The 13120-nt window shown below is 36.8% G+C and overlaps 1 protein-coding gene across 6 annotated transcripts in view; it reads left to right on the top strand.

Moving 5' to 3' along the window:
* Window positions 1-13120, top strand: part of Efcab7 (EF-hand calcium binding domain 7) — a 33880-nt gene that overhangs the window by 1483 nt on the left and 19277 nt on the right. For 5 of the 6 annotated variants that reach the window (XR_010050909.1, XR_010050915.1, XM_013142823.2 and 2 more), the window contains exons 2-6: window positions 138-325; window positions 4458-4669; window positions 5404-5490; window positions 6792-6987; window positions 7522-7640. Coding sequence is in view for 4 of the 6 variants with exons in the window: in XM_013142823.2 (XP_012998277.2) it covers window positions 139-325; window positions 4458-4669; window positions 5404-5490; window positions 6792-6987; window positions 7522-7640 (801 nt within the window). In the remaining 2 variants the exon portion in view is untranslated. The remainder of the gene's footprint in view (window positions 1-137; window positions 326-4457; window positions 4670-5403; window positions 5491-6791; window positions 6988-7521; window positions 7641-13120) is intronic. The other variant, XM_023561197.2, reaches the window with a different exon arrangement.

Here is a 13120-nt window from a genome sequence, read left to right as displayed (position 1 = left end):
GATTTCCTCCTACCAACCAGCTGAAGTCTTCTGGTTTCTGTGTCTTCATGACCATGCCTATTTGAAAGGTGTGGTGACATTTGCGTTTTGGGCGATCAACAGAAACTAAACCAAATCTTTCAATTATTTTCTAATAGAATGGCCACCAGTCCAGGAAGTGACATCGCTTTTGCCAGTCAGAAATCTATGCCTTCAGAGAACCTTCGAACAAAGAAACTTCCACTAAGTGAAGAGGAGGTCTTTTACATGAATTGTAGAGCTGTCTACTTAACTGTCTTCAAAAGCAGCTTAGAAAACATTATTTCTAAAGATCAACTTTACTTAGGTAATTTTTAAACTTAAATATTTTGCTTTTTTGTTGAAAGATTGCAAATAAAATTCTATTGTTAAATAATCCCAGTTTCATAGTTATGCTTAGCCATAGCTATAAACTATTGTGCTGTTTTATAGTTACATATTCTAGGAACTTCAAAATAAAATTTTCTATTTTTTTTTCATCTTTTTCTTTTTTTATTGGTACCAGGGATCGAACTCATGACCAAGGCAAGGTGCTTATGCCACTGAGCTAAATCCCCAGCCCCCAAAATAAAATTTTCAATATTTGCATAGTTAGGTTGGGGATTTAGCTCAACAGTGTTGTAAGTGCCTGCCTGGCAAGCATGAGGTCATGAGTTCGATCCCCAGTACCGCAAAAAAAAAAAAAAAAAAAACCTTATATTGTCTAGATGGGCATATTTAAACCTTTTTTCAATTTATTGTTAAAAATATTTTTAAAATTCTCACTGTGGTCCTTTAGGGTTATAATAATAGCATTAAAAACACTTTTGGCATCTGCATCACCAGTCTGAATTTTGACCTGTATATGAGAATGGGAAATACCAAGCAAGACCCCATCTAAAAAAGAAAAAATAGGGTTCAGATGATGATAAAAGAAAAGTATCGGGAGATGAATGAAATTTTAAAGAGAATGAAGGATCTAGCGTTGTTTGTTTAGTCTCCATTATCATATTTCCAAATTCTGCTGTACAAATATCCTTGAATTACTGAATTTGTTCCCTGCTGGGACATCAGATACTTGGAGGTCTCTAGTCACCAGAAAGGGGTGACAGTACCTGTTAGCGAGGTCTGTTCATGTCAGTGTCAAGCTTCCTCACTTGAGGAGCAGAGAAATTGACTTGTTTTGCCAGCTTTAGAAGTAGTTTCCCTTAACCAAAACTAAATTACTCTGTAGCAAGGTTTTGGGTATGAATGCAGTGAGATCTTTATTTGAAAAAATTCATTTTGGAGAAGAAAATTGAAAAGGTTAAAATATATTTGATAGACATAATACAAGGCATTATTTGTAAAACAGTTTGAACACAAATGACTGAAGCAGTTTGTAAAATTATTTTTAATTTCACTTTGGTTTATATGTAGTTTAGTTTTGTTTGCAGCGCTGGGTTCAAACCCAAGGCTTTGCACGTTGTAGTCAAGCACTCTACCACTGAGCTCCAGCCCTCCACAATTTAAAAACAAATAGATGTTCCATCTTGCAATTTAAATATTAGTGCTTGATATATGTAAATTGTTATAGGAAGAAATCCAATTAATTAAAATTCTAGTTCATTGCTATTCCTAGAATATCTTGAGTTTTTCTTTCTTCTTTTGAAATAGGCTGAGGTAATGTTCTGTTGTATTTAAAAGCGTAACATGCCCTCTGCTGCTTAAGCATAGGGTTGGTGAAATCAATAAGTCTGTATTAATAAGGTGCTAACCTCTTAGAAATTATCTTGAAAGATAACACTGCAGTGTTTGTCTTTTCTATGTTACATACTCTTTGGGTTTTATAGTGGAATATTCCTTTTAGCATTATAGTAATTGATTTCAGATAATCTAGTTTTTATAAAGGAGTAATGTGAATCAGCGATGTCTCTTTCTTACCACTGTCTTTCATTGATAGCCTCCTGCCACTTAGGCAGTGAGCTTTACAGCTGTATTTTTGCCTATTCATAAATAATACAGGTACTAGAGACTTGTGTTAAAGTTTAAAGTAAACCTTAGCAAAAGATTAGTATCTTAGTGTCACTTTTGAATAGCCACCATTACATTGTGTTTTCCTTATCATCAGACTTAATGAACTGATGCTAAACATCAGGACCAAAGTTAGTAATAATTAGATTATATCAGTTTCCTAGATTGGGGATATCTACTTACTCAGTACATTTTGGCATAATTCTTTTGTCACTGAGGATAGCAACCCCATGAGAAATGCAGTTATGTACCTTCTTTTTCAATGCTGGATAGAAAGTATCACTTTCTTGCCTATAGATTTTTTGACTTTCTAATTATAATTTCATTTACATTCTGCTTCTGTTCCCAGTGTTTCAATGATGGGGGTGGCTGGGCATATAACCCTGATACAGGCTTGCCACTTCTCTGATTGTATTAACAGATGAATTATGGAATTGTCTGTTCACGTGCTATGCAGTGCTTACTTCTGTTGTTAGGTAACCATGGGAATCAGGGATTTTGTCTACAACCAAAATAAAACTGTGGAGGTCAAAGTTCTGTTATCTCCAATGCTACAGATTTCCAGAGTCTTTACACATAAGAGGAACATGGTAATTACTTAAATTACAACTTCTGTTAGAGCCAAAGTTCACCTCTACATTATTTTCTTGCTGCTCTGTGCCAGAGTTTAAATTAAATAGTAATGATGCCCTGGCATAATTTGGAGAATCAGAAAATTGCTCTTCAAAAAAAAAAAAAGAAGGAAAATTTCTAAAATAGCATTGACCAGCTGGTGTGGTATTATATGCCTGTAATCCCAGCACTCAGCAGGCTGAGGCAGGAGGAGGACTGACTTGAGTTTGAGGCCAGCCTCAGCTCTGTGGTGAGTTCAAGGTCAACCTGAACTGCATAGCAAGACTATACCTCAAAAAACTAAAACCAAAAAAAAAAAAAAAAAGAAATCATTGACCATAGGTCATTACCCCAGGTAGCAATCTTATACTTCAGATGTAGACTGTGTTACAGAACTTCTTTGTAATTGAAAATTTTGTGTCTCTTGAAACAAAATCACCATAGGTATCCCTGTATGCAATATTTGTTCAGCACAACTCACTCATCTCTATTTTCTTGAGGATATTTCTTAAAATTGTTTTGTATTTATTGGTCTTTATTACATTAAATTGTACAGCAGTCTGATTATCATTTTGAGTGCTGGCTCATTATATACTGGACTTGTGCCTTCCATCTAAGGTAGTTGGAAATGCCCAATAGAAAATTTTATAGTTCAAATTGGCAGCCAAAGAAATATATCTATATATTTTGACAAAGTTATAACTCAACTTTCTATTAATTCTTTCTAAGTGCTTAGGAGATTTATCATTAATTCATTTTATATAGAGTTCTGTCTTAATATACAGACGTTTATTTGCAAATTACCAAGGTACATTATATTTAACTGTACAAAGATACGGTATATTCACATATATGTAAAATGGACTTCAGTTGTAATATTTAAGTGTGACATGAAGTATGCAAATATACAGAGCCTTTCTTATGTTGTAATTATTTCATAGATACAAGGACATGGTTAAAATTGACAAGTATTTTAACCACTGCATCTCTTTGATAGTTGTCTCTCAGAATATATTAATATTCTCGGTATTTAGCAGGGCCTTGACTGTAAGCAGATGTATGAGGCATGGGAGGAAACATGACTCATGAGAGCCGACCTAGCAATGATACATAAGTTAGGTGTCGTGCCCTTGCTGACATTAGAGTTATTTCTTCACTTCATTAAAATATTTGCTGAGCTGGGTGTGGTGGTACATACCTATAATCATAGTACTCTGGAGGCTGAGGCAGGAGGATCTCTATTCAAGGCCACTACAAAGTGAGCTCAAGGACAGCCTGAATTGCATAGTGAGACTCTGTCTCAAAAAGACAAAAAAGTTAATTAAGAAAATTTGTTGAGCAATAAAAATAATGATTTATGTTTATTCCTGATCTTTATGGCCTTAAAACAATTAAGTGGGGGCTTGGGATTTAGCTCAGCGGCATAAGCACCTGCCTTGCAAACAGGCAGTCGTGAGTTTGATCCCCAGTACTGATAAAAATGAAAAAGACAAAAAAAAAAAATTAAGTGGATGATGTTTTTAATCTTTGCCCCTCAAAAAGCGCTCAGTAAGTCTGACAGTCAGTTTCTTAAAACATGTCGGTTGAGAACCAAACTGTCAGGAAAGGAAAAATTTATTTAATTTGAGCATTAATAAATCAAGAACCTTTAGTGGGCAGCACATATATTTTGTTGTTAGAAGTCAGACATACACTGATATAACTACGTAACCAGAGCTAATGGATTGCTACATATGGGATTTGCGTAATATTGTAGTAGATGATGATTTGAAGAAAAAGTACCCTGGGACACCAACTCCAGGCATTACAGTGACAAACATTTGTCTCATTGGCAGCTCTTCAGCATGCAGGAAGAAACCCATCCCAGAAGACTATTGATAAGTACTGGACTCCTCAAACTGCCAAACTCAACTTTGATGATTTTTGTGTAATTTTAAGAAAAGAAAAACCTACTTCAAAAGCAGAACTGCTAAAATCATTTAAGCAATTAGATGTAAATGATGACGGCTATATTTTACACACCGACCTTTATAAATTTCTAACAAAGGTAAGATCTGTGAAACAAAGATTTAAAAAAACAACTTGGAATCTAGCTTTGGCTAGAAAATTCATTTAAAAACAATCACTTGATTTCTGGGTGTGCTGCCACAGGTCTGTAATCTTAGCACTTGGGAGCCTGAGGCAGGAGAATCCCTACAAGTGTGAGACCAACGTGGGCTACATAGTGAATTCACAGCCCGCTTGAACTGCAAAGCAAGACGCTGTCTCCAAAACAAGAGCAAAAGATTGACGTCCTTGACAGATGAACCTACATCCAGATCCTTCTAGGTGACACATGGAGTTTTCAAAGGGAGACAAAGTATAAAACTGAGCCCGCTTTGCAGTCCCTCTGTGCTCCCACACCGTTCTTTCCTACCCAGAAGTCTTTGCAAATCAGGGACAGGTCCACAAGTGACAAGAGGAGAAGGAAAAGAAAATATAAAAGGCACTAGGGATCCACTGCATTTCTTGGTACAATATTTAAAAATACTATTACTCTAAATTTAGTAGCAGTTATAATTCCACAAAATACAATTTAAAATTTGGTGAACTGAAACTGCATGTTTTCACAAAATTTAATAAAATTGTGAGTTTTTATGTAACAGCCTGATTATTGCTTGACATAGTGCTCATTCTGATTTATCTTGAAGCCACATGTTCCAGCTTATTTGTGGAAAAGATTAAAATGTATTTCCATATCCCAATGAGTAACAGAGTGGTGATCATGTTGTTTTATTTTAGAGAGGGGAGAAGATGACTCCGGAAGAAGTTAATACTATAATAAATTTGCCCAACATAAATGCTGATGGCAAATTTGACTACATTAAGGTATGTAATTTGCATATTATTTATATTTTAGTTTTCCCTCAGCTTTCTTAAGGTATATTTGACAAAATTATGTATTTTTATGACACACATGTAATGTTTTGATATGGGCATACATTGTAAAATGATTAAATTAAGCTAATTAATGTTAGAAAAGTTTTGGGTTTCTTTTCCCCCTAAGGGCTCCACTTATACTATGTTTTGGGTTTCTTTTCCCCCCAGGGCTCCACTTACACTATGTACAAATCCTAGGGAGCTACACCCCACACCCTTGGGAAAGTCTTGAAAAATTACAGCACTTTTTTGGGTAAACATTGGCAATGACATAGATACTTGCTATGCATTCATTGTATTTGAAATTCTCCTCAATTCCAAAACTGCAATATGATAACTACATTCAAAAATATTATCCAAATATCCAAAATTTAAGTTTTCACTGTTGACATGATGCCGCAAGTGAAGAATTCCACATCAGAATTGGGCATAGTGGCACGGATTGTAATCCCAGCCACTGAACATGAAATTTAGAAAAAGTGACTCAAAATTGAAAGAAAAGAAAAAGGTTGGGAGGTAGCTCATCACTGTAGCGCCTGCCTAGCATGCCCAGGGCCCTGGGTTCAATACTCGGTTCTTCAAGATAAGAGAAAAGTAAGACAGAAGGAAGGAAAATTCCACACTGTGGCCTCTTGTCAGGCTTCCTGTCAAAATGCAGGTACACCAAAAATATTAGACAAAACTCCTTTTGGGGTACCATAAAGTTGTATATGAAACCTCAGTGAAGTTCGGGTTTGGGCTTGGGTTCCATTCCCAAGGTATCTCACCATGGCTATGCAAGCACTCCAAATCCCAGATGAAAGTCCAAAATGCTTTTGGTTCCAACATTTCTGGTAAGAGCTATTCAGCCTGCATAACAGACTTAAACTGCGTATGTGTGTGCACACAGACACACAAGCAATAGAGATTCTCTTCAGAAATGTACCTTTTCCAGGATGGAAGAATTCTAAAATTATGTAGAACAAACGTAGGTCAGACCGTCTTGTAAAAATAATAAATCACTTCTCCCAGTGTAACATTTTATTCTCACTCAGCATGTGACCTCCTCCTTGAATGATGGCCGTATTTCCCCAGGTCACTGGAGGCTGGTCAGTCTGATTCAGGAAAATAAAACTAGAAACCCAGTGCAGGAAGAAATATGTTCCGTCTCTCAGTCTATCCTCCCCCTTCTAATGTGCATTTGCCTTCTCTTCCTCCCAAATGCATGACTGAATGTTTTGCCCACCGGACTCCTTTTTTATTTCCTGTAGTTTTGTAAATTATATATGACGACCAGTGGGCAGTGTCTCAAGACTGCACTAGAAAGGCTTCAGGTTGACAGTAAACAGAGGCGTCAACAGTTTGGAAGCCACATGGAAGAGCTCCCTGCAAGGGACCCATCATCAGTTCTAAAACCTTCACCTAGGATCCTGAGGAACAGTGACCAGGAAACACTCTCAAATAGAGGTACTTACGCTGGGCACTGTGAATTTCTTCATCGAGAATGAAGGGTAATTATTCAGAACACATTTGCCTTCCATCCCAGCTTAGTGATAGATGAAAACTCAACTTTCATTGGCTACAATGTCTAGACTCTCTTAGCTGTAAAATCTCTATTGAAGTAAAATTTTATTATGGGACTTGGCTTAGCTATGCTCATTCTATTTTATTAAAACTGAAATTTCAGAGTAAATGCAACTTTTTTTTTTTTTTGGTGGTACTGGGGATCAAATTCACGACCTCACACTTGCCAAGCAGGCACTTAGGCCGCTGAGCTAAATCCCCAGCCTAGTGCAACATATTGAAATAAGGAATCTTATTAGTAATCCATAAATTGGGAACCATTAAGGCCCAATAGATATAGAACTTTTTAACCTTACTTCAATAGGGAGGACCCCAGGCATTATTACAGTGGACCTTTTATACCACACTGTGTTTAGAAACAAGTGTCTGTTGACAAGTTTTCCTAACTGGAGACCAAATCACGCTTATGTTTCACAGGTGACCCCAGGGCTTCTTTACTGTCAACAGCTAGAAAGTTCAAAGCATCCGTTACCTGCACAATATCCATGGCTGCTAACGGAAACCAAAATGCTAAGTTAACCGAGCCAAACCTAAAGGTAGAGTATTGTAAATTGGCAGAGATAACTTCTTCTGAAAAAAAGACTGATGCTGAGTTTATTTATAGCTATTTTGTGGGTATATCAAGCCAGTAATGTTGTAAAGTAAGGTTCTTGTGGTTCTTTAAGAAATAACATTTCTGCATTTAAACCAATTGTAATATTTTTAAATAACAGTAATAAATATTACATAAGGTCTTTAGTTTGAAAATGGCAACTCCTGAATATTTGAACTTGATGAGTGGGTTATCTAGTTATGTATCAGACATTCTCCATCGGTGTTTCTGGTAAATAACTCATTCATTCAGTGTCAATTCCTGAGAGAGAAAGGCAACAAAGTCACTTTGCTAAGTCAATATTTGTAGAGTGTTAATATTGATCTTCTTCCTTTGTTTTTCCTTTTTAGACTCAACCTTTACTAGTTTTCTTTCAACAGAAAATAATAGCTACAGAAATATAAAATATTAACTGGAACTGCTAGGGTACATTAAAAATGTGCGCCGGGAGACCTCAGGAAGGGGGGATGGTTATGGCCACAGACTGTAACTGCTGTTAGAAAACTGAACTGATTGTTCTCAAGAGCTACATTTTTGTTTCAAATAACAACTCTGTATTTGTTATTGAACTCTGAAGTCCCTTATATCTTTAAGTTGCTAGACAGTGACACTTGTTCTGTATTAAAATTTTAAAACATTATCTCCAAGGAATTCTGCTCAGACCATAGGAGTCTGTGCACCCTGAGCAGTTCACTGTGCATGCCCAGTGTGTTCACACAGCGTTTAGTGTCCAGCAATCTTACTTCTACAAATAGAAACTTTTCGTATTTACAACTAGTTAAGTGCTTATACCATTGACTTCATAATTACTGGTTATCTGATTTAAAGGTATAAATATAATTTTAGTCAGTGCAGGTATAAATACTATCATAGATTATATCAAATCATAATGGCCTTTTTTCTCTGTGCCATTAATTGAGACTATACCATATGCCAGCCATTTCATTTAGTATAAATATGAACCTTGATGTAAAACATAGAAATTATCACTTGGTTATTAACATATACCGTAACATTCCATTTATTCAACAAGTATGTATGGACTGAAGTACTGCATGCCAAGCTTTGCTCTGGTTGATGATGTGCACTGGACACAGTCTTGAGCTTGACCCCTCGCTTTTCCCTTAGTAACTGTGCCAGCCGGGTAAGTTAATCTGCAACCCTCTGGGTATCAGTTTCCTTGTCTGTAATTTGGAAATAATTACATTTAGTATGTTTTGGAAAATCTTAACTCATCTTAGTATATGTAAAACATTTAGTAAGGTAGCAAGGTAGTAAGGTAGACATACGGTATTCTGTAATGAACTATTGGGCAGTTAGTGTACTATGGATCTAAGAAGAGACTAGGTCTTTAGGTGGTAATGTCATGTAAGCACAGCTTAAGAACAGTCTGTGTAGAATTGTATTGGAGGGAGCTACCTTCTGGAGACCAGGGTGGATATCGAGATAGGAACCATGAGCCCTGACCTGGGCCCTGCTTGCTGTCCTAGGGAAGGGCGGTCTGCTGGCAGTCAGCCTTCAGACCTTCACAGCCAGGTGCCAGCGCCTGCTTAGACTTCCTGTCCCAGACAGCGTCAGGAACAGAGCCGATGCTGGTGCTAACAGGAATGAGACCCAGGGTGCCAAGAAAATTTTCCCAGTGTTCACTGTTTGGTATTTCTTTTTTTTTCCATGCAGCATATGTGCTTTTAATTCTTGGATGAGCTGAGCTAAAATGATTATTTTAGAAGTCTGTGACCCTTTTGGTATTTTAACGGGATTAATTTCTTTTTCATTTTACTCTGAAGTAATTTTGTTTAATTTCATAAATTTATACCTTTCTGAGGTTTATAGCCACTCTGAGAAGTATTTGGTTATAAGAATACTGAATAAATTACCAGACAGACCATTACACTAATTTTCTTCAAATACTTTAAATCTTTATACAAGTTTGGGGGGCTCAGTTTCAGGTGGACTTCTTCAGTCCACCTGTACAGAATGAGTCGGTCCTGTCCTGTCTTTTCATTTTTAACGGGGGAAGGGTTAGGCAGAGGGAGTGAAGCCGTCTTCCTGCCGCAGCCCCATTAGCAGCTGGGATTACAGGAGTGCACCATCCAGCCCAGCAGTCAGACTCCACAACATAAATCCACAGTATTTAAGGTAGGACTTGAGTTATGGGAGGAAAGTAGAAGCCTCGCAGTTACTGTACGTGTGTGACTCCCTACTGGCCGCAGTTAGGTACTATATGACCTCTTACTTCAGTCCTCGGTACTGTCCGTTTGCTTAGGTTTTGTAATGTTCAAGTAGCATCAGGAATTTTCCTTTGAGAGAGAAATAGCTTCAACTTTCTTGCTGAAGCAAATCATGACTAAAGTTAGAGTAGGCTCCAAACCACAAATATGTGTTCTCACATGTGTGTTGTACATCGTGAGCACTCACAGCACATACGTATGTAATTCAGCCTATTAATGTATGAATGTTTATATACATGTATTACATAGCATATGTGCTATACCTACACATAACCTGTGTTATGTGGTATATGTATACCATGTACAGCTGCTACACACCATATGCATCTTATAGGTATCTATGTAATAATATAAACTTTCCATCTCAGAATGATCCACCGTCTATAAACTTTTGTAAAAGCTCCGAATAGTTTCTTTTTTAAAATATTGACCAACCTATTTAGGAGACAGTCCATGGCAATTTTTCCCTTCATAAGTCATCTATTTAATGTTTTATTTTAAAAATATTCTTTAGTAACAAAAGTTCAGTAACTGCCTTCCCTATCTCCTTGTCTTAGCTTCCTAACAGCAAATAGCTTTCTAATAAGTATTATGGGGTATCTTTATAAAAAAGATGATGTTGGTGGAAGTTCACCCTGTGACTAAGGCTATTAGATCTATTGCTTACTAATCCTACGTCACCTAAGCTTTATTAATAATACAGTATTTTAAGTCAGATTAAGTCACATTCATTACAATGATCCAAGAAAAATGTAATTTTACTGATACACTTGTTTTATAGCCATTTTCTGCTTTATTATTTTTCATTTGTGCTTTTAATATTTCTTTATATATTACAAATGAAAATAAGCAAAATTTGTGTGTGACAAGTAAGTGAAGTAACAATTGTTTACACTTATATGAAATAACTGTACGTGAATTGGTAGCACATAGCACCACCTCATGCTCTATATAAGAATTACAAGATCTTATTTTATTTTTATTTTGTTATAAAAAATTCTGTCATGAATGGAATTTCTTATGTCTTTCCAGATTTTTAAAAACTCCTTCCATTTTTCTCATAATACTCAAACTGTGTTATTTTCAAACTGAGTTATTTGAATGATCCAGCTACTATATCAGTGCTTTTTTCTTCTAATTCATAACAGTTTAGTCTAGATCCAAGAGAAAAATCTATATGTTATTGAAAGTCTTTGAGTTTGAAAGGAAATATTAAGTTGCATATGCACTGTGCACCTGAGAATGGGCAGATCTTAAGAAGCAAATGTCTCCTTTTACAGAGTGGAGCTATGAATTCTTTTGGTCGTGCTATTCATAGTGTAGAATGCCCCAGTTATCTTACTTGTGCAGACTCTTGTTCTGCCATTTCCCAGGTTTATTAACCTACGTGGGATGTGCTGTCTGGGCTGGTGTCTTCCCAGAACACTCCCTCCTATTGTAGCGTTCTTTTCACGATTTGAAACTTAGGAGAGATCTCTAATGATGTCTAACCTCTTCCTAGCTAGAGCTTAGAGGACTATCTCCTGTCAGCCTATGACATCTCTGGAAAAACTCTTATTTCTGAGTATCCCAGATGACACAAATTATCTTTGTATCCATAAACAAGCAAAGTGCTTTTTTTCACAATATCATTTAAACTAGAGTGAACTGCTATACTTATGATTGCAATACAAGTATAAGAAATGTTGCAACTACTAAAGTCTATATTTTTAGGTAAGAAAACCACGTAAGTAAATTTATCTTAGCACTTAAATTTGTGGGTAATTAGAACAATAATGCTTCTTTCTACTTTATTATAACATCATAAACATGAAATTTGTTTTAAAATTGACTTTTAAAAATTCATAGTAGGTGTTTAAATGTGGAAGAGAACAGAACTTATAACTGGTAGGTGAGAAAGAAAATAAGGAGACGTAAGCCAAGCGTACATCTAGAATGCCTGTTCTCAGGAGGCTGAGGCAAGAGGATTGTTGCAAATTTAAGGCCAGCATGGGCTGCATCGTGAGTTCAGGGCCAGCCTGGACTCCATAGCAAGACCCTGACTCCAAAACGAAACAAAAGAAAGGAAGCAGAGAGCCCAGGTGCGTGCTGTGGCTCTGCCATTGGTGAGAGCTGTGACACTGGGCCTGTCACCTTCTTTTTCATTGGAAAGGAAATATGCACCAGATTGCTTCTTCAGCCTTTCTGCTTTTAATGCAGGTTGAGCACTATTGACTCAGAAATCCAAAATTGCAAATGTTCTGAAATCTGAAACTTTTTATTTGCCAACATTACATTTTAATTATAAAATTTCACAACCTTATGTGGTGGTCACAGTATAAATGCAAGTCTCACTGAACATGTTGTGTAAAATTATATGACCTGTATTTATAAAATGCATATGAAGATAAGGAATTTCATGTTTAGACTTGGGCCCTTCCCCACGGTATTTCAGCACATATATGTAGGTATTCTAAAATCTGAAAAAATCCCCAACCCAGAACACTTCCAGTCCCTAAAAATTTCAGATAAAGAATGCTTTACCCATTCCAGATGGGTAAATAGAAAAAAATGTGTTCATAAAATGCATCAGATAAAATCCCATCAGATGGTGCTATAATCAAATGGCTTAAAAGTAAAACACTTAAAATTGGAATCCTAGTGTGAAATGTCTCAAAGCACAACTTGCCCGAATGCCACGTACCTTTCTGTTGTTGTCCTTAGTAGTTTTGGGGCCCAGGAGCATGCTGTGGGAAAACCAGCTGGCGCCTGTAGGTCAGCCTGTGTCGGGCCATGTGCTCAGTCCATCTTGGAGATGTCTTGGGAAGGATGCTTGCGCTTTGGCTCAAGGCCAGGTTTGAACCTTATGGTGTTAGAGATAATACAGTTTTTCTGTTTGGTATCCTCATGATAAAGTCTTGGACTCTAGACTTAATATTTCTATAGACTCCTGTGTGTGTGTGTGTGGTCTTAGGGATCAGACTCAGGGCCTCTCACGTGCCAGACAAGCTCTCTATCACTGAGCTGCATCCCTGGCCCACAAAAAGCTCCTTATAAAACTGGTCTGTGTGACTTCTGGGTACCTGATTTTTTTTGTTTGTTTGTTTGTTCCTTTTTGAGATAGGGTCTCACTATGTAATCCAGGCCGACCTTGAACTCACAGCAATCCACCTGCTTCATCCTTCTAAATGCTGGGATTACAGGGCTGTACCAC

This window comes from Cavia porcellus, unplaced genomic scaffold (assembly GCF_034190915.1).
Source record: "Cavia porcellus strain 051 isolate PalLab524CR breed Dunkin Hartley unplaced genomic scaffold, mCavPor4.1 scaffold_1, whole genome shotgun sequence".
In the NCBI taxonomy this organism is placed as follows: domain Eukaryota; kingdom Metazoa; phylum Chordata; class Mammalia; order Rodentia; family Caviidae; genus Cavia; species Cavia porcellus.
This window is presented reverse-complemented; position numbering and strand designations above follow the sequence as displayed.